This window comes from Balaenoptera borealis, assembly GCF_965194805.1.
Source record: "Balaenoptera borealis genome assembly, chromosome: 19".
Lineage (NCBI taxonomy): Eukaryota > Metazoa > Chordata > Mammalia > Artiodactyla > Balaenopteridae > Balaenoptera > Balaenoptera borealis.
This window is the reverse complement of record NC_138878.1, coordinates 52,319,953-52,339,294: the sequence shown is the minus strand read 5'-3', so window position 1 is coordinate 52,339,294 and position 19,342 is coordinate 52,319,953. Positions and strand designations below refer to the sequence as shown.

The window sequence follows — 19,342 nt, the reverse complement described above, 5'->3', positions numbered from 1 at the left end:
TCTAAATGGATAGTCTGTATGTTATTCAAAGGGGCTTTCCGGTGTCTATTTATGTTTTAGGAAATTGCTTGGGGGCTTGTAGCTGATGAGCAACACATTTAATTTTTACCATTGAAAGTCATGGGAGGGACCCCCTGGCAGCCCAGTGGTAAAGACTCTGCGCTTCCAATGCAGGGGGCGTGGGTTCAATCCCTGGTCAGGGAACTAAGTTCCCACATGACCCACACAGCGCGGCCAAAAAAAAAAAAAAGAAAGAAAAGAAAGAGAAAAGAAAGTCATGGGAAACAGGCACCTGGTGGGTGTTTTCCTGCAGAGCATCTGGTGTCCAGCAACACCTGGACAAGACACCAAAGAAACTCCTTAACTTCCCGTAGTTTAGGGGGCAGTAGTGCCCCCTGGTGGCCATTGGTGTCGCAGCAAGATCTGCAGATGCTCTAGGGAACAGAGTGGGTCCCAGGGGAAACTGAGAACAACCTCCAGCCCAGATGAAAAGATGGTGGTCTCAGGTTGTGTGCACAGGGCCTGGTGCTCCTGCCTCCTCCCTACAGGGCTCTGCTTCCCATGTTTTTGTTTGTTTGTTTGTTTGTTTTTATAAATTTATTTATTTTATTTTTATTTTTGGCTGTGTTGGGTCTTCGTTGCTGCATGTGGGCTTTCTCTAGTTGCGGCGAGCGGGGGCTACTCTTCGTTGCGGTGCGTGGGCTTCCCATTGCAGTGGCTTCTCTTGTTGCGGAGCACAAGCTCTAGGTGTACGGGCTTCAGTAGTTGCGGCTCGCAGGCTCTAGAGCACAGGCTCAGTAGCTGTGGCACACGGGCTTAGTTGCTCCGCGGCATGTGGGATCTTCCCGGACCAGGGATCGAACCCGTGTCCCCTGCATTGACAGGCGGATTCTTAACCACTGCGCCACCAGGGAAGCCCTGCTTCCCATGTTGATCCACAGTGGATGTCTTTTTTTCACTGGGCATCTACAACCATTTTTTCTGGAAAGAGCAACCCATTTTCCTTTGGAGAACCCCTCACACTCAGGTCATGTAGCTCCTGAGGGTCAAACCTCCTCCTCACCCCATGCACAGGTGCACAGTGATTTGATAAGGGATGAGCATGTGACCCAAATCCGTCCAGGGAGATCCAGGCCTGGGACTTTTTTGCTGTAGCTGATGGGAAAGAAGCATTCTTTTTCCACTGTGGCTGTTAAGTCATCCATGGCATATAAGAGTTTCGGTGGGTTGGGGGGACATCTCTGTCTCTGATTGTAGGGGAGCCTGCTTGGAAATGAAGCTGACACAGAAAAGCAGATGTGAGAGAGGAAGTGAGGCACAGTCCTGATGAAAAATATTCGAGCAGCTGGATCCAGCAGTACCTGAAGCCAGGCGCTCCAGAGCATTTCCAGTTAGGTGAACCAATTAAGATATTTTCTCTTAAGCCAGCGGGAACTGGAGGATCATACTCCCTGCCTGATGTCTCCCAGGCCCAATTGCTCTCTTCCATCCCCCCAAAATGTCCTCATTTGCTGCTTACATTTGCAAACTCAGAGACCACATTAATCAAAACCATCTTTATTATTTAAAGAGCATCCTGTCATCAGGGGCACTAGATGGGACTCCCCAGACGACAGAACAATATTTACATGGGGGTCAGAAGGGTGAGGCTCGGGTGGTCCCAGGGCTGAGTGGGCCCGCCACTGTGGAGGACCTTGGAGGGAGGGTATCCTTGGACCTGTGGGCTGGGCCCAAGAAGAAAAATGTTCCATCCCAGGGTGAACCCCATCATGTGGGGCTGGAGCCACCTAGATCAGCTTGGGCCCTGCAGGCGTGCACAGCGAGAAGCCACAGGTCAGAGCTGGGTCACCATGCCGCTGGCTTCGGAGTGAGTCTGGGGAAAGACAACTAGGGGCTTCCAAGGTCTGAGAGGCTTCCCCCAAAGTCCCACAGCTGAACTCCCCTCCCCAGGAGGCCTTTGAAGGTTATCCGTTCCCTAGGGCACCCTCTTCTAAGCCTGAGCGTTGGTTTCTGGAAAACCCTGGCTCCCTTTCCCCCTCAGAGTCCCAAACCCTCCCACCCTCTGGCTCCCATCTGGGCCCAAATTTCACCTTTATGGCCTGGAAGATCCACTCCCGGAAGTCACTGACTTTGGTGTAGACGCCTGGCTTCTGGGCCAGGGCGCAGCCGGTGCCCCAGCTCACGATGCCACACAGCCGCCAACGTGGCGTCCGAGAGATGCTGTCCTCACACACGAAGGGGCCACCGCTGTCGCCCTGGTAGGGGACGGAAGGCCTGGCTGGAAGCCAAGATGGCTGGCCGAGGGGCCCTCCTCGGATGATCGTGGGCTGTGGTCACAGAGCGCCCTGGCCCTGAGGTAGCGAGCCTGACCACCCACTGCCACGTGTCTCCACCCCCGGAGAGGGGGGGCCCGGGCTGCCCCTCATCGTCCCTCACCTGGCAGGCATCAATGCCACCCTCAGGATAGCCGGCACAGAACATCTTGGGTTTGATCTGGTTCCCGTAGAAGTCAGGGCCGTTGCAGACATCACTGCTGATTATGGGGACTCGGGCCTCCTGGAGTACCCCCGCCTGTTGGCCTGGGGGTGTGCAGGCAAGGCTGGCCGAAGCTGGGGAGTGCGCACACCCCGCTTCCTTCCTGGTGCCCACCCGGGCTCCTTAGTGTCCCTACACCCCTGGGTCATGAGGCCTTCAAGCAGGCCAACAGCCCCTCCCCAGCCCGGATCAGAGTCTCCCTTAACAGTGACTTCACAGGCAGAGGACGGAACTCACCGTAGTACTGTGTGTTGCCCCAGCCAGTCACGGTGCAGATCTTGCCGTCCACTAGGGGCTGCCCAGCAGCCGGGAGGCACACGGGCTGGATGTACTCTGTGAGACAGACCACGCTGGTCCCACCCCTGCCGGCCTGCCCCACCTGGTACAGACCTCAGTCCAGCTGCCCCCGGTGCCCCCGGCCCACCCTTCCCTCTGTTCTTTTACAACAACAACAGCAGAAGTTGCCTTCTACTGAGAGCTCACTATGTACTAGGCACCTTCCTGGGTGAGTTCCTTTAATATCCCATCAGCCCAGGGAGGTAGGAGCTATTAGTACCCCATTTAAAGAGGGGGAAATAAGGCCATGTCATTTGTCCAAAGCCTCAGAATGAGTCAATGAGTCGATGGCAGAGCCAGAATTTGAACCCAGCTTGGCCCAATTTCCAAGCCTGTGTTCTTAACCATGGCCCATGGGGCTGCCCCTGCCTAGAGGGTACCTCTGTGAGAAATTTTACAAGGTACTCCCTTGAGATGCTGGACTTCCACCTGCTGCCTGCTGGTGACTTCACCTCCCTGAGCTCAGAGCTCTCAGGTGCAAAATGGAAAAATAATCATTTCCCCCCAGAGGTGTACAGTGAGAAATCGGTGATGCTTTGAATAGCGTGCCTGGCTAATAGGAGATGCTCACGTAACTAGTAATAGTAAAAAACAACGACAAGAGCAATGATTGTTAATATTAACTGAGTGCTGGCATTGCTATAGGCTCTTGACTCAGATTAACCCTTTTCATCATTTCAATAGCCCTCGGAAGTCATTTAACAGATGAGGGAAACTGAGGCATGAAGAGGTGAAGCCACGCACCCAAGATCACAGAGCTGGCAAGTACCCGACCCCAAAGCCCATGCTGTTACCCCTCAGCCATGTGTCTCAAACCCAGGCCCCTCCCACCCCATCCACCTGTGCCCCACGGATACCTCCCCACTTCAATCTTTTTAACCCTCTCACTCCATTCACTAAAGAGAAGGGTTTATTTTGTTTTAAAGAGAAACGTATCATTCAATACTCTGTAATGACCTATATGGGAATAGAATCTAAAAAAGAGTGGATATATGTGTGGGTACAACTGACTCACTTTGCTGTACAGCAGAAACTAACACGACATTGTAAAGCAACTATACTCCAATAAAAAAATTAATTTAGAAAAAAGAAAAGAAAAACATGTATCGCTCCCTTAAATGGAAAACCAGCATCATGGATCATTCAAAAGAAAAATAACCATAAAAATAAGAAAAATGCAAACCAAATAGTACTGACTTCCCTGGCAGCACAGCCAGGGGCTTACAGGCACTGATTCCAGCGCCAGGCAGCCTGGGCTCAAACCTTTGCCATTTGCCAGTTGTGGGAATTGGGGGGCATTATGTACCTTCTCTGTGTTGGGACCTTTCCCCTTGTAAAAGAACAGGATCGTAAGAGAACCCACTCTCCCCGGGCTGTTGGGACAATGAAATGAGCGCGTGCTTGGGACATGCTGAGGGCAGCGGCTGCACACAGGAGGAGCGTGCAGGTGTGGAAGTTCATCCTATCATCATTATTGTTGTATTCTTTCGTTATTATTATTATCATCATACTGTTGCCTGCTGAAGGCTCATCATCATCGCTATTTTCACTTCATTATCATCACCATTACTATTTTTTTTATTTTTATCATTATTATGACTATTCCTACTACAGAGTGGCCTTCTGAAAGCTGAAGCCCACGGCCTGCTCTTAATCCAAAAGGCAGGTGTAGATGAGGCATTAAAGACACATTGGCACCCAAGTGAATCTTTCTCATTGAGAGCAGGGCAATGCTCCAGAGAACTATAACACGGATAACGCCTGACTTTCTGATTTATTCATATACTTGAAATTTTTTCATTTCATTTTTTTTGGGGGTGGAGAGTAACGGCTTTTCTGAGATATAATTCACATACCACACAATTCACCCACTTAAAGTGCACAAGTCAACGTTTTTTAGAGAGGTTTTAGATATAGGTACTAGCCTGCCTGGCAATAGGAAGGTGCAACCACCATCACAGTTGATTTTAGGACATTTTCATCACCCCTTTTACCTATGACCTCCCGACATCTCCATGCCCCACCGCCCCGGGGAACCACTAATCTACTTTCTATCTCTACAGGTTTGCCTGTTCTGGATATTTCATAGGAATGGGATCATATGTGGCTCTTTGGGCCTGACTTCTTTCTTAGCACAATGTTGTCCAGGGTCATCCATTGTGTACCATGAATCAGGACTTCATTCCTTTTGATGGCCTAGTATCATTCCATTGTGTGGATCTAGCGCGTTTGGTTTATCCATGTGTCAGATGGTAGACATCTGGGTTGTTTCCATCTTTTAGAATAATGCTGGTCTGAACACTCGTGCACCAGTTTTGGTGTAGCTATGTGTTTTCATTTCTTTTGGGTACGTACCTAAGAGTGGAATTGCTGGGCCAAATGGTGTTGAACTGCCTGAGGAATCGCCACATGGTTTTCCAAAGTGGCTGTACCAATTGTCCCCGTCTAATGAATGCCCAGTGTGTGCCCCTCAAGATCATCTCCCTCATCACCATGGATTCCTATGCCCCAGCCCCCTCCTCTGTCCTCCTGGCCCCTGGCGTCCCCAGGCCAAGGAGCAGCCCCAGACTTACCTGTGAGGGGCAGGGAGCTGGAGAGGTGGACCAGGGCAATGTCATTACTGTTCTCCTCGCTGTTGGGGTCTCGAAAGGGGAGATAGCCCCCGTGGTAGATTACTGCCTGCACCCCCAGCTGCACGCCATGGGGTGAGGTCTGGGCCACGGCACCGGCAAACACTCGCCATCGGGACAGGACCCGGTTCCGCCTACCAGGGATAGGAGGGGAGGGTGGCAGCCTGCTTGGGCACAGCCTCCCCGACCCTGCCGCTCCCCAGCTGCCCCCCTCAGCGCCGTGGGAGACACTCACTCAGGGAAGCAGTGGGCGGCTGTCAGCACCCAGTCTCTGGAGAGCAGGGACCCCCCACAGAGGTGTGCTCCATCGTAGCGAAGACTGACTTGCCATGGCCACCTGCCCAAGCTGGTGTCCTGGCCGCCCACGATGCGATCGACGGGCAGCTTCCTATGGCCACAGTCTGTGGGAGAGGAGGCAGTCAGGGGCAGTGGGAGGCCTGGACCCCCTGCCTTAGGGGGTCTGAGAGGTCATGCCCCACTCTGGGAAGCGTGAGTGGGCACGATCCTAACCTGAGGAGTCTGAGGGACATGGCTCCGCCCTGGGCGGGGGGTGCATTCTGAGGAGACACAGCCCCATCCTTGGGGACCCAGGGGGACATGGCTCCACCCGGGGGGGAGGGAGATATGAGGAGACACAGCCCCATCCTTGCGGGATCTAAGAGGATAAGGCCTGCCTGGGGGTATCTGATGGGACGTGGCCCTGCCCTCGGGGGGGGGTCTCAGAAGAGGACTCTGAGTTTCAGGGTCTCACCTTGGCAGATGGTAGCCAGGAAACGACCCCTGGGACAGTCGCTGTGGGAGAGACAGGGATGGGGACACAGAGGGAGACAAAAAGAGAGGCCAATTAAGACGTAAGAAAGGCACAGCGGGGAGCACGGGTGTGCGTGCCCGGGGGCAGGGTGCGCCCTGCCTGCCCGCCGCCCTCGCCGCCCTCCTCACCACACGGAGAGGACCTCGAGCAGCCTCCGGGCGTGCAGCAGCCTCCCCTCGTCCACGCAGAAGAAGCCCGACGTGCCGTTGGCGCCCGCCGTCCGCACATCCAGCTCCGAGTGGGCCAGCGCCCTGGGCGGGGCAGGGGTCAGGCCTGCGGCCCCGCCCCCCCAGCCCCCCACCCCCAGGGGCACCCCGGTACCTGAGGAAGCCCATCTCCTCGCAGCTGAGCCCCGCCACCCTGGCGTTGGAGCGCGAGGAGCACAGCAGGCGCCACGTGCCCTCCGTCTGGTCAAACACCGTGAGCCGAGCGTCGGCCGGGCCGACCTGCACTGCAGGGCGACAGGACCGCCGCCTGGGTCGCCTTCCTGCCCGAGCCCTCCCGGCCTCTCCTCCGACCCCGTGGGTCTAGTCCTGAATCCTGGCGGGCCCGATGGCAGCACCCCGGGCCCCCCACATTTGTGACTGCGTCTGGAAGGGCCCATGACTCAAGTTGAACCAAAGATCGGGGTCTCTGGGACTCTGGCTGCCCCGCCAGGGGAAACCAGGGGGCTTCCTCCTACCACCGGGATTCCTAAGCTGGTTGCCCATGAGCTGGAAATCTGGAACTCTGCCAGGAGATTTGGGAAGAGGGAAACTGTTTTAACCAAGCTCCCAGGAGAATGGCATGTGAGGCTGGGTCTGCTTGGGCCCGCCTTTGTCCCCAGAAGGGGAAAAATAAGCCAATGTGGAGGAAAGTCAACAGATTTCTGATAACAGTTTTAAAGCCCCTTGATGGAGTCAGGCTTGAAGAACCCCCAGAACTGTTGCTTAAGTGAGTCAATAATTTCCCTTTTTGTTTAGCCAGTTTCTTAGATTTTCCTTTTGTCTTTTGCAGCCTGAAGACCCTTGACTAATACATCACAGTGCCAAAATATTTAAATAGATTTCCTATAATCTTAAAAAAAAAAAAAAAAAGAGAATAGCTATCTTTTTCTGCAGGGCTTGTCAGAGCCTTGAATACACACTAAATTGCATGATAATTCTCCAAGCAGAGGATGCACTATTCATTCATTCATTCAACAAGTGTTAACTAGACACATACTCCATGCCCAGTCCTGTGTGGGGTGATGCCGGGGGATGTAAAGATGACCAAGACAGCCCTGGGCTGTGACCTCACCAACCAAAGTCCACCAATGGGAGAGACAGACAGCAGTTAAAAAATCACCCAACCAAACACAGCATCACAAACTTTGAGAAGAGGTAGGGCGGAGATACACAGAAAGGCTGGAGAGAGCTTACGGGGGATTCCTCCTGCCTGGGGCTTACTGTGTCCCCTCAGCCCCTCACAGGCTGCTCCTCACATGGTCAGAGGACCCTTGTCCACACCTAAGCCAGGTCACAGCCCTTAGCCGTATTTATTTACATTTAGCAAACACTCAGTATGTGCCAGGCTCTATTTTGGGCAATGAACAAATCAGACAAAACCCCCAGCTCTGAGGAGCTCAAAGGCCAATAGGTGAGATGCATAACAAACAGGACAGAGAGGTCAAATAGATGGTGTGTCACAAAAGAAGGCGCCAGGGAGATAAATCAAGCTTGACAGAGGCAGGGGAATGCTGGCATTGGGGGGAGGGGAGGTTGCACTTTCCAACAGGTGGGCAGGGAAAGCTGCACTGAGAAGGTGGTATGCAAACAAAGATCTGAAGGAGGTAAGAAGACAGGTAAGGGAACAGAGAACCAGGCCAAAGGAACCGCCAAGTGCAAAGATCCCAAGGTGGTGGCGCGTGGGTGGGAGACACGGGGGATGTTTAAGGAACAGCAAGGAGGCTGGAGCATAGTGAGCTAGGGGAGGGGAGATGGGAGACAAGACTAGATTGACACTAGGACTTCGGCTTTTACCAGGAGTGAGATGCAGCCCGGAGGAGGGCTCTGAGCCAGGAGGGCCCTGATCTGACTCAGGGGTTCACAGGCTCCCTCTGCTGTGTGTGGGGAGCAGACTGTAGGGGCAGATGGGAGCAGGGAGACCACGGAGGAGGCTGTGTGATGGTCCAGGAGGGAGAGGATGGAGGCTGGGCCAGGGTCAGGGCAGCGGGGCGGGGGGGAACAGAGTTTAGATTTAGGATAGATTCTGTGGGTGGAGCCCACAGGGTCTGCTGAGATTGGATGTGGGCGTGAGGGGAAGAGGGTCTGAGGGCAATTCCAGGGTGTTTGGCCTGAGCCGCCAGAAGGATGGAGCTGCCACTGACTGAGATGGGGAAGGTGGGGAGGAGTAAGCTTGGGGAAAGATCGGCTGTGAACTCCTTTTCTCCTGAGCCTCCTGCGTGGCTGGTGTTCTGAGAGCACATTCTGGGAACGTGAATCTGGTGCAAACTCAATTTTGCATCCTCGTAGGAAGAACTTGCTGAGGCCACACCCAAGCTGAGCAGTTTTCCCACAGCCCCACACATCTGGACGAGGGGAGGCAGGACTTCCAGGGAGAACCCTGTCCTGCTGAGGACAGAGAAAGACAGACAGAGGATGTGCACTCAGGCCTGAGTGACTCCAAACCCCAAGCTTTTAACGTTGCCCTAGACAGCCTCTCAAGTGACTTCCCTCCTGAGGGTTAAACAATAATGGCACAGTAATATTAACACTGGCTATGTTTCCTGGGGCTGTCAGTGGGCTGACCCCATGCTATGTGTCATATCTGGGGGGTTCTTTGAATCCCACCACCATCCTGGAAGGTAGAGACCATTTCTATGCCCGTCTTGCAGATGGGGAAACTGAACCTTGGAGAGGCTATACTTGCCCGGGGGAATATCGCTAAGAACCTGCAAAGCCAGGATTTGAACCCAGGCCTGCCTACCTGCATACTCCCTGCTCCTTCTGTGGCTCTCACATGGACCCTTACCTGAGCCCACCCTAAATATACTCACCCACAGCCTGGCCTAGGAGCTTCCTGGCTGGCTTGCCTTAGTCATGGCCTCCAGGTGGGGGCCCAGGGATGCCTGGTACCTCTGCTTGGTGGTGCCCGCCACCCGCTGAGTTCCCAGACCAACACTTGGGGTCTGAAACACCAACTGCGGGTGGCAGTGAATTCTTATTTTTAAATGACTTCTCAGTGCTCCAGGAATGTGATTTCCAGAAAGTGTGAGGTTTTAGGAAAAAATTATCACTTTATGGATGGATTTGGAGGGAGGGGGGAGGGAGGGAGGAGGGAATATCAAATGCCCCCTCCAAGTATTTTTAAAACTATATTCTGTGCCACTGTTTCTCACTTTTAAACTCTTTATTCTTATTTGTATTATTTTAAGCAATGCAAAAAGTATGTTCTAGGTCACCTGGTTTGCTCCCCAAATTGTCTGATATATTTAGAGGTGTGAAAATCCCAGAAAAGTGAGGTGAGGATATCATTTCTGGGTTGTTTTTGTTTGTTCATTTTGTAATTTCCCAACGTTTCTGAAAAACTCGAGTATAATGGAAGGGCACGGTGCTGGTGTTGGCCAGAGCCAGGTCTGAATCATGGCCTAATTACTTTCCAGCTGGAGGCCCAGGACAACTTGGTTCATGTAGGCGATCTGTCCTCATGCTTATTCATTAAGCAAAGGTTTCCTGAGCACCTACTATGTGCCAGACACTGTCTGGGGCAGTAAACAAAATGCCCCTGCCCTCCTGAAATTCACCAGGAGTAAATCACGAACTGCGAGTGTGAGGAGGGTTTTACCAGGGGCAGCAGGATGGCTGTGGGGAGTGGCGGGGGGCGGGGGTGGTGGTGGGGGTAGGCGGTGTGGAGCCTGGGGGCAGAAAGGCCCTGCTCAGGAAAGTTACAGCCTGAAGCATGAGACACAAAAGCCCATGTTAACCAAGTTGGCTAAGAGTCAAGTGTTGCACGGATCATTACCTCCTCTAATTCTCACTCCCAGTTTCCAGATGAGGACTCTGAGAACCAGAGAGGGCAGGACAGGTGTGAGCCTCAGCTCAGCAGTGATGGTGCAGGACCCTGAAACCTGCCTCGGGGTGTGAGCGGGAAAGAAGGTGGTGCAGGGAGGGTCCTTCAAGGGCGTGAGAGCTGCCCATGCGCTGGAGCCTGAAGGGCACCGGAAGCAAGCATGAGGTGCGGATTGAGAGGGGCCCACACCCTAGGAGGCTCGGAGCCTGGCTCCTTCCAGCCCAGCGGCAGTAGTGAACTTCCGGCAAGCACATGACCCCTCTGCCCTGCCATTTATTCAACGTGCGGACTTGGACAAGTCAGTTCACGTCACTGGGCCTCAGTTTCCCCATCTGCAAAATGGGGATGATGATAATGGCCCCGACTTCACAGGGCTCTTGTGCAAAGGCTGCAGCCAGGGCCTGGCATGTGTTAGCCGTCACTATGGCAACCCACTTGGCTGTTTCTTGAGAAACAATAGAGTATAGTAGTTCTACACAAGAGCTGGATCCAGGCTGCCTGGTTCCGATCCCAGTGACCTGAGGCAAGTCACTTGGTCTTTCCAAGCCTCATTTCCCCATATTAAAATGGGCTGTGGGGAGGATTTAATGAGTCAATACCTGCAAAGCCCTGAGGCCTGTGCCTGGCACATGTAAATGCTCTCTAAGCATCAACTGTGGTAGTTGACCTTGATGGTGGCTTTCCTTGTCTAGATGTTCATTTCTGCTCTTAATGTGAGCTGAGTCCTTTATGGAACTAGATGAGGCTTGTGGGAGTGAAAAATGCATCCCATCACCCAACTTCCCCATTCTTCCTGCTGCCCTGAGCCACAGAACGGCAGCTTGGAGTTGGCATTTGGGAAGATTCATTCATTCCACAATGAGTTTCTCCATCTATTTGTGTGGCCACTCCTTCCCACCTGCATGCAGATACATCTCTACCAGTCAAGTCAAAGAGCTATTCGTGGCCCCATCATTTACCAGCTGCATGTCCTCTCTGGTCCTCACTTTGCACATCTGTAAATGGGGATAATAACAGCAGCTACCTCCAAGGAGAGCTAGAAAAAGGTTGGCTGAATTCATACAGTACCTCTCAAACCTGTTTTGACCACGTTCCGCAATAAGAAACACATTTTTACATTATGATGTAGCCTTGAACGTCTGTTTTCTGGGGTGAACTATGGCATTGCTCTAAGCCTCAGTTTCCCCATCTGTAATATGGAGAGAATAACGGTCCCACCCTCATAAAACCAAAAGAAAACATTAACAGAACTGCTTCTTACTGAGAGAGATGCACTCTGATTTTTTAAATCTATTTCATACTTTTTAAAGTGTGGTTTTCAGCTCACTAATTTCATGATGCACTAACGGATAACACATTTAGAGTCTGAAAAACACTGGGTTAGACAAGTGAAGTGTTTAGAGCAACAATACGAGTGCATGAGCACTACCAGCATTCCTGCAGGCATTCACGCATTCATTCAAAAAAATCCTTTCATTGAGTTCCCACCAGGTACGGGTTTCCTCCAGGGCTCCCCAGAGGGTCTCAGCTCGCTCTACTCACCTGGATACAGCGGCTCCTGATCACTCCTGAGTAGAACGGTCACTGCAGAGAAGGCAGAGGTGAGGGCAGGTAGGCTGGGAACTGCAGGGGGCAGGGGAGGGTAGAGGCGCAGGGGTCCGTCCACTCTCACCAATGGCCCAGGACGCTGCCCCGATGCCTGTCAGAAGCAGCACGGTCCCCACAGTGAGAGCTGCCACCTTGGGTCCAGAGCAGCATGGCACGGTCCGGCCACCTGCAATAGACACCATGCTGGGGCCACTGCCAGGTCTGTCCTCATGGTGGCAGGATCTGAGCACGGGGCCAGCTCTGCCCTGCCCCCAGGCCAACTTAGCACGCCTGAGCCTGCCCTGCCCTGGGCCCAGTTTCCTGGGGTGAACAGTTGGCAGGGCCGTCTCTCCCCTGCGGCGAGGACAACCAGGTGTCCAGCCCCCCAAGGGTTCCAGCTGGGAAGAGCCGCGGCTGGGACAGCTGCCACCCTCCCTGCCTATATTCCTGGCACTTAAGGGATTTCTCTTCCCCAATGACGCTGCGCTTCTGTATTTCCTTTATCACATTGGCCGTCTTTTCTTGAACGTCTCACTTCTGCTAACTTTCCCAGAGGTTCTTGGAGCCTCTTGGGGGCTGTGACCCCTGACCTTTGCCCTCTTGGCAACTCTCTTCCCTGCTGTTTGGCATTTCCTCACTGCCTCACTTCTCTCTGCTATACCAGAACCTCTGCCCCTGGGAACCCCCCAAAACCAGACCTCCCCCAAAGGACCCAGCTCCAAGGTCAAATTTGCCCCTGGAGGTTGAAAACCTACATTTGGAAATTTGCCAGCCTCACTTAAAAATACTGGCCTTGGACTTCCCTGGTGGTCCAGTGGTTAAGACTCCGCACTTCCACTGCAGGGGGTACAGGTTCGATCCCTGGTCTGGGAACTAAGATCCTGCATGCCGCGTGGCGCGGCCAAAAAATATATATATATTGACCTTACCCATTCCTATGTGGGACCTTGGGCAGGCGGTGTCACCTTTGAGCCTCAGCTTCCTCATCTATTTAATGGGCATTCACCTAGCACACACCTCTAAGTATAATGTTTTAAAGTTCTTTTAAATAATAATAATAATAATAAAAACCATACTCTTATCACATGTTTTATGTGCCAAACACTGCTCTGAACGCATTAACTTATTCAGTCCTTATCTAAGTTATGATTCCAATTTTTCAGACAGGGAAAACTGAGGCTCAGAGAAGTGGAGTCACCTGCCCAAGGTGACTCAGCCAGGAAGAGGCAGTGCCGAGTCCTGAACCCTGGGCAGATTTGGCACTGGGGTCCAAGCGTATAACCACTAAGCCATGCCACCCCTCCCTGTGCTATAGTGGCTGGCATATAGCAAGTTCTCAATAAATGCTTTTATTTATTTATTTATTTTTTGTTTTTTATTGGTCAATAAATGCCTTTAAATCATTAGAGCTGTGTGGTCCTGGGCAACTCCCTTCACCTCTCTGGGCCTCAGTTTTCTCATCAGTAAAATGGGACTTTATTCATTCATTGTCCTATTGAGCATCCACTGTGTACCTGGAACCATTCTAGGCTCTGGAGACACATCCCAAAACAAGACATATGAGATGCTGGTTCTCATGGAGCTCATATTCTCAATGAGTGTGTAAAGTGAGGGGAAAACCAAAACAAGTAAACAAGTAAATGAACTTGATAATTTCCAGATCGTGGCAAAGTCTATGAAGAAAATGATGTGGGTTGGGGGTGGCAGTGTTCCATGGGGTGTCCAGGAAGGGCCTCCCCAAGAAGTGACTTTTGAGTGGAGACCTGAGGGGTGAGACCAGCCAAGCAAAGACCTCTCATGGAAGGGCACAGTGGGCAGAGGGCACAGCACAGGCAAAGTCCTTGAGGCAAGAATAAGCACGGTGGGTTAGAGGGCAAGAGAGGCCACTGATGTGGCCAGAATGGCATGAGCTTAGGGAAGGCAGTAGGGCCAAGGCTTGGGCCAGCTGGGGAGGGCTGGCAGCCCCCGGAGAAGAGGGTTTTTATTCCCAGTGCAACAGGGGCCCTGGGGCTGAAAAGCCAACCCTTTTGCTAGGGATCGGGAGGACCAAAGGGAAAAGGCCACTGAAAGCTTTTGCTGGGCCTGGCATGCACCCGACTGCCCTTGGCATCTGCAAGGTCCTCCCAGGGCTGCAGGACCTCCCAGCTTTGCCATCTGTGTCGTGGCAGTACGGCTGATGGGCACAGGGCCAGGCCAGCACCCGGAATGGAGCAGGGAGCGGTCCAGCACCTTCCTGGGATGGCTATTGTCTGAGTGTCTTAAGAATTTGAGAGCCCAGCCATTCCCGTCAAGGTGCTCCTCCCTCCAAAGAGGCCCCAGTGGACCAGGCCAGCCCAGCCCCGGCTGACTGACCCCTTCTTGTCTCCCTGAGGAGAGAGGTCCCCACCTCCATCCCCAACCATCTTCCTGGTTCCAGTGGGAGGTCTTGGCTCCCCTAGCCGTCAGGCTCGTCCTGGTTCCTTTGTGTTCAGATGTGCCTGCAGAGCTTTGGGCCACTCAGAGCCCAGCCCAGAGGTTTTGGCACGTCTGCTGGGGCAGGAAGCATTGCCACCCCGTGTCTCTTAAGGTGAGAGGCAAACCCTGCTTTCATGCCTTCTGGTTCAGGGGACTTCGGGCAACCCCCAAACAGGTGCCTCTGGTGGGACAGGAAGCATCGTCACTCTGGGTCCCTGGCGTGAGAGGCATTCTCACTGCGAATCTTCGCTGAGGCAGGAAAGCGTCCTCACTGTGTGAGAGGCCGCAGCAGCCTTGCGTGATCCCTCAGGGGCGAAAGGGCTGGGTAAGCCAGGACCCCCGAGCTTCCCCCTGAGGCTCTGCTCTCTGTTCCTCCAAGGGCGCTAGGCTGCCCTTGTCTTCTCACAGGACAGTTCTTCTGTCCCCACCATTTGGCTGCAAAACCCTCCCAAGTGACATCTTTGGCTCCTTGTCTCTAAAACTCCGTTCAATCTACAGCTCCGTGTCTGTTTTCATTGTACACAACTCCAACTTCCTGAACGGAAGTCTCCCTCCGTCTCATTTCTGGGACACGGCCCGTGCCTGATTCTGATTCTCTCCCTACTTCTCCATCTCCTCCACACACTCCCTGAAATCTGGGGTCCCCAGGGCGGCCATGGCCTCCTCCCCCTCATGCCTCCCCACTCCCGTCTGTCTTACCTACCTCCACAGCCTGTGTCCCTTTTCTGTCCCCAGCCCTGGACTCTCCTTTGTCCTAGATCGGGGGTCCTGCAGTCTCTTAGATGCCTCCCACTTGAATCCCCAAGGTCCTTCACACCTCCCAGGTCCCATACTGGCCTCAATGTCTCCCCAGATCCCCAGGTCCCGTCTCAGAGGCCCTCATCCTCAGGACTGTCCCTCATCTGCAGGACGCCTCCCTCCCACCACAGCTACAGGCCTCCTGAGTGTCTCCTGCCCACTCTCTCCTTCCCTGCTCCCACCCCATCCAACCCCTGGGCTCAGTCTCTCCTTCTGGCCCAGCCTCCACATGGAACCCCAGGGGATCTTCCTAAACACCAAATCCAACCTGTCCCTACCCTCCATGACACCCCAATGCTCCCCAGGACAGAGTCTAAAGCCTTCAGTCCGTGGTGCCAGCCCCTCTAGGATGTAAGCATGGCTATTAGAGATTTGGGGGTTGAACATGCTTTCCTAAATTCCCACACAGCCATATGGGTCCTTATCAGACAACTGATAAGAGGTTCCAAAAAGCAACCAAAACGACAGGACTTATAAAACAAAGAATACCCACCAGCGCCATCTTGTGGAGAGACCCGGCACTGCCCAGTCATGGGCCAGCTTCTCACCAAAAAGAGTCCTAATGGATCTCAATCACCCTCCCAGCTCCATTTCCAACTTTACCAACAGAAATACCAAATTAGCTATGTGCCACTGCACACCCGGCAGATTGTCACCCCAGCTGTTAGCCTTGCTCTTCCCTCTGCCTGGCACACCTACCTACTCCCTCCTCATCCTGAGTGTCAACTCAGATATCACCTCCTCTGATTCTAAGTCTCCAGGGAGCACCGAGAACCTCGCCTTGGGTGCACTTCAACAGCAGAATGGGGCTTCCCTGGTGGTGCAGTGGTTAAGAATCCACCTGCCAATGCAGGGGACACAGGTTCCATCCCTGGTCCGGGAAGATCCCACGTGCCGCGGAGTAACTAAGCCCGTGCACCACAACTACTGAGCCTGAGCTCAAAAGCCCGCGAGCCACAACTACTGAGCCCGTGTGCCACAACTACTGAAGCCCGCACGCTTACAGACCATGCTCCACAACAAGAGAAGCCACCGCAACAAAGAGTAGCCCCCACTCGCTGCAACTAGAGAAAGCTCGCGCACAGCAACAAAGACCCAACGCAGCCAAAAATAAATAAATAAATAGATAGATAGATTTATTTATTTATTTTTTTAAAACCCAGCAGAATGGTAACACAAACATTAGCACAACTGCAGCCACAATGGTTCTCAGAAGCTACACTGACCTTAGCCCTGTCCTAACCCCATCCTGCAGTTTCCTAAAATCCTTGCAACTGTTAATGAGGAAGGTGTCATTATCACCATCCCCAATTTACAGATGAGGAAAGGAGGCCCAGAGAGGTGCAGCCACCTACCCGGGGTCACCCAGCAAGTAACCACAACACCAGAACTTTTCAGCATTCGTGTCTAGGTTTGAAACGACAGCCGGACTCCCCTCAAAGGCCAGGCCCGAGCTGCCTGGGGATGCACTTAAGCCCACTGTGCCTCGGTTCTCTCTGTCCCCAGGCCAGTCTCTGGCCATCCTTCAGCACATGCCCTGCTTTTCGTCCCTGGTTCATTCACCCATAGGCCCCAGGCCTGGTGAGATCCCTTCAGTGGGCTCCAGGAAGGAATGGTTCCAAAGGTGCAGGGCTCTGCTGCCCACCTGCTCAGCAAGGGCACAGCACCTTCTCCCGAGCCACTGGGAGCCTGGATTTACTCTGGGCCACAGCTGAATGATTTGGGCTCTGATTCGCTAGCTGTGCTGAGACCGAAAGAGGCCAGTGATCTACACCCATCATTTCAGCCAACACATTCAGTGCTTCCTGCCTATCACGGCATGTAAATCCTCACACCATCCTCTGAGGTGGGCACTAGTACCGTCTCCATTTTACAGAGGAAGAAACGAGGCCCAGAGAGGGTAAGTCGCCTGCCCAGGGCCTCACAGCTAGAAAGTGATACTGCCTGGGACCAAACCCAGCTAGCCTGGTTCCAGGAAGAAGAGAGGGAGTCAGGCCCAGCTGGGGAGCGTGGAAAGGAAAGGCCACCCCTAACTGGGCCCTTCCAGCTGGCTCCCGAGTGTGGACGAGGGTAAGAAGGAGCCAGGGTGTCTGGAGCCCCTGCCAGGGGCTTCCATGAGCCCTCGAGTGCCCGCCACTCCGAGGATGTGGTTTCTCCCCACCACCCCTGGAGCAGTTTCTCTGTTGTCTCTCCCCTTTCCATCCATCCGGACCGAGTCCAAAGTCCTCCCTCTGCTGTTTTGCCCACAGTGTGAGGAGGTGGGAGGAATGTCTGGAATCGGTGGGGGTCTTGGGTCCCAGGACTCCAAGTCGGCCGACCTCTTCCACGACAGCTCTGGTGCACCGCATCTGTCTTACACGCTGAGCCCCATGCTGGTGCCTTGTGTGTGTTCCGTGCTCCCAACAACCTCACGTAGGTAGGTAGGTAGGTAGGTAGCATTAGAATCCATGCTTGACCCAGGGGGGAAATGAAGCCCAGAGAAACGACGACACTTTCACAAGATGGCACAGCAAAAAAGTGGCAGAAGCCAATTCGAATGCAAGCCTGTGTATTTGACTCCAGAGTCTGTGTCCTTAACTGTGATAGCTAGTCTCCCCGCCTTGGCCCCAAGTAGAGGACAGGTCCAGGGGTAGCTGAGAGACCACTGGGGGATGAGGGGAAACTGAGGCAAGGGGCCAGGAAGGTCATATGGGGTGGCAGGGAGGCAGGTGGTGGCACAGCCCCACAGAAAATTTGGTTAATAGTTAATCAGGTGGAAGAGGCTTCAGAAGCGGGTGGGGATGGGCCCCAGGAGGGGTGCCAGAGAGAGGGGGCTCCAAGTGGGTGGAGGGTTGGGAAGAAAGCACAGAAGGAAGGGCGCCAGGCAGAGCCAAAGTTGGGGCTCAGGGAAAGGGGGACTCACCCTCCTTCTCCGCCATGTCACGGCCTCTAGTTAATGATTCCCCGGCTGACCTCCTGGGCCGGGGCGGGACCTGTGGGGAGATGAACGGGGGGAGGCAGGGCCTGGGGGAGCCCAGGCCAGCCCCTGTGTCCCCAGTCCCAGGCGCCCATCCAGGGAGGCTGAGGGTCTGGGCCCCGGCCAGAGCACGCCGTGATCACGGACACAGACTGGGCTGGGTTCAAGGATGGGGTCAGTGTGTGACCAGCAGCCAGGGGGATGCCTGGATTTGTAGGCCTGGGGGACCCCATGCCTGGGCCTGGGTGAGGAGGAGACTAGGGGTCTGAACTCCTGGGTCTGAGGGAGGAGAGCTGGGGCCTCAACTCCTGGGTCCTGAGGAAAGAGAGGTTTGGGGGCCAGCTCTCCTTCGGAGGAGGGGCACAGGGGCCTGGACTCCTGGGTCTGAGGGAGGAGGAGACTGGGGCCGATCTTGGAGTCTGAAGAAGAGGGGGCTGGAACTCTGAGGTCCTCGGGGAGAAGCCTGACAGCCCACTCTCCGGGTCCCTGGGAGCCCTTCTACTGGGAGCGGAGCATTAGGGCGGGTGTGGGTGAGGGGGCCCACGTCCTGGGGACTGGAACTGAGGACCCTGGTCCTTACCCTGGGGTCCGGCAGGTGGGGGCGGAGCTGAGAGATGGTGCCGGTTTAGGGTCAGTCTCCAGGCCTGGGCAGGAGCATGGTGGGCCCTCAGCAGCGGCGGCCCCAGAGGCAGCGGCGGCGGCGGCGGCGGCGGGTGGCGCGGGGCCTGCTAGGCCTGGCTGCCTCACCTGAGGAGGAGGGGGCTGGGCAAGAGGCGGGGGAAGGGGCGGGGAGGGGCCGGGCAAAGGGATTGGCAGCGCTGGAGGCCACCTGGCTGGTGGGACGGGGTTTGCAGGGGCTGGACCAGGCCGGCCCAGCAACCTGCCTCTGGCCTGGAGGGGGCTCAGGTGTGCCAGTCTGAGGGGACGAGGAGCTGGGACTGGCTTGGCCTGAGGGCCGGGGTTCTGGGGAGACAGGGCAGGCTGGGGGGTGCTTACGAGGACCAAAGGAAGGAGCTACGAATTGGAGGGACACAGAGGGAGGGCACCCGCTGCCCCAAGCCCACCCTGCCCCGGCCTCTTCGCCTGCCTCTTGCCCAGCCCCCGCCCTGCCCCAGCTCAGGCCGAACCCCGCCCCTGTCTACCCCTGCCCCTTCCAGCACCCTCTGCCCAGCCCCAGGCCCACCACTGCCCCTGCCATTTCCTGCA

At 54.6% G+C, this 19,342-nt stretch overlaps 1 protein-coding gene across 2 annotated transcripts; it reads right to left on the bottom strand.

The window, feature by feature from the left end:
• Window positions 1–1,541: 1,541 nt before the first annotated feature.
• HPN (hepsin) lies at window positions 1,542–18,883 on the bottom strand. Of its 2 annotated transcripts, none has more exons than XM_082370044.1 (13): window positions 18,717–18,883; window positions 18,083–18,152; window positions 12,014–12,115; window positions 11,884–11,925; window positions 6,634–6,763; window positions 6,441–6,563; window positions 6,253–6,293; window positions 5,737–5,902; window positions 5,445–5,635; window positions 2,773–2,868; window positions 2,437–2,579; window positions 2,091–2,255; window positions 1,542–1,873 (listed from the first exon to the last, which is right to left on the bottom strand). In XM_082370044.1, exons 2-13 carry the CDS (start codon window positions 18,096–18,098, stop codon window positions 1,835–1,837), a joined length of 1,254 nt encoding a protein of 417 aa, XP_082226170.1. In that variant the 5' UTR covers window positions 18,099–18,152; window positions 18,717–18,883; the 3' UTR covers window positions 1,542–1,834. The 2 variants fall into 2 exon arrangements, with proteins under 2 accessions (XP_082226170.1, XP_082226171.1); XM_082370045.1 differs by having other exon boundaries at window positions 1,542–1,804.
• Window positions 18,884–19,342: the final 459 nt, after the last annotated feature.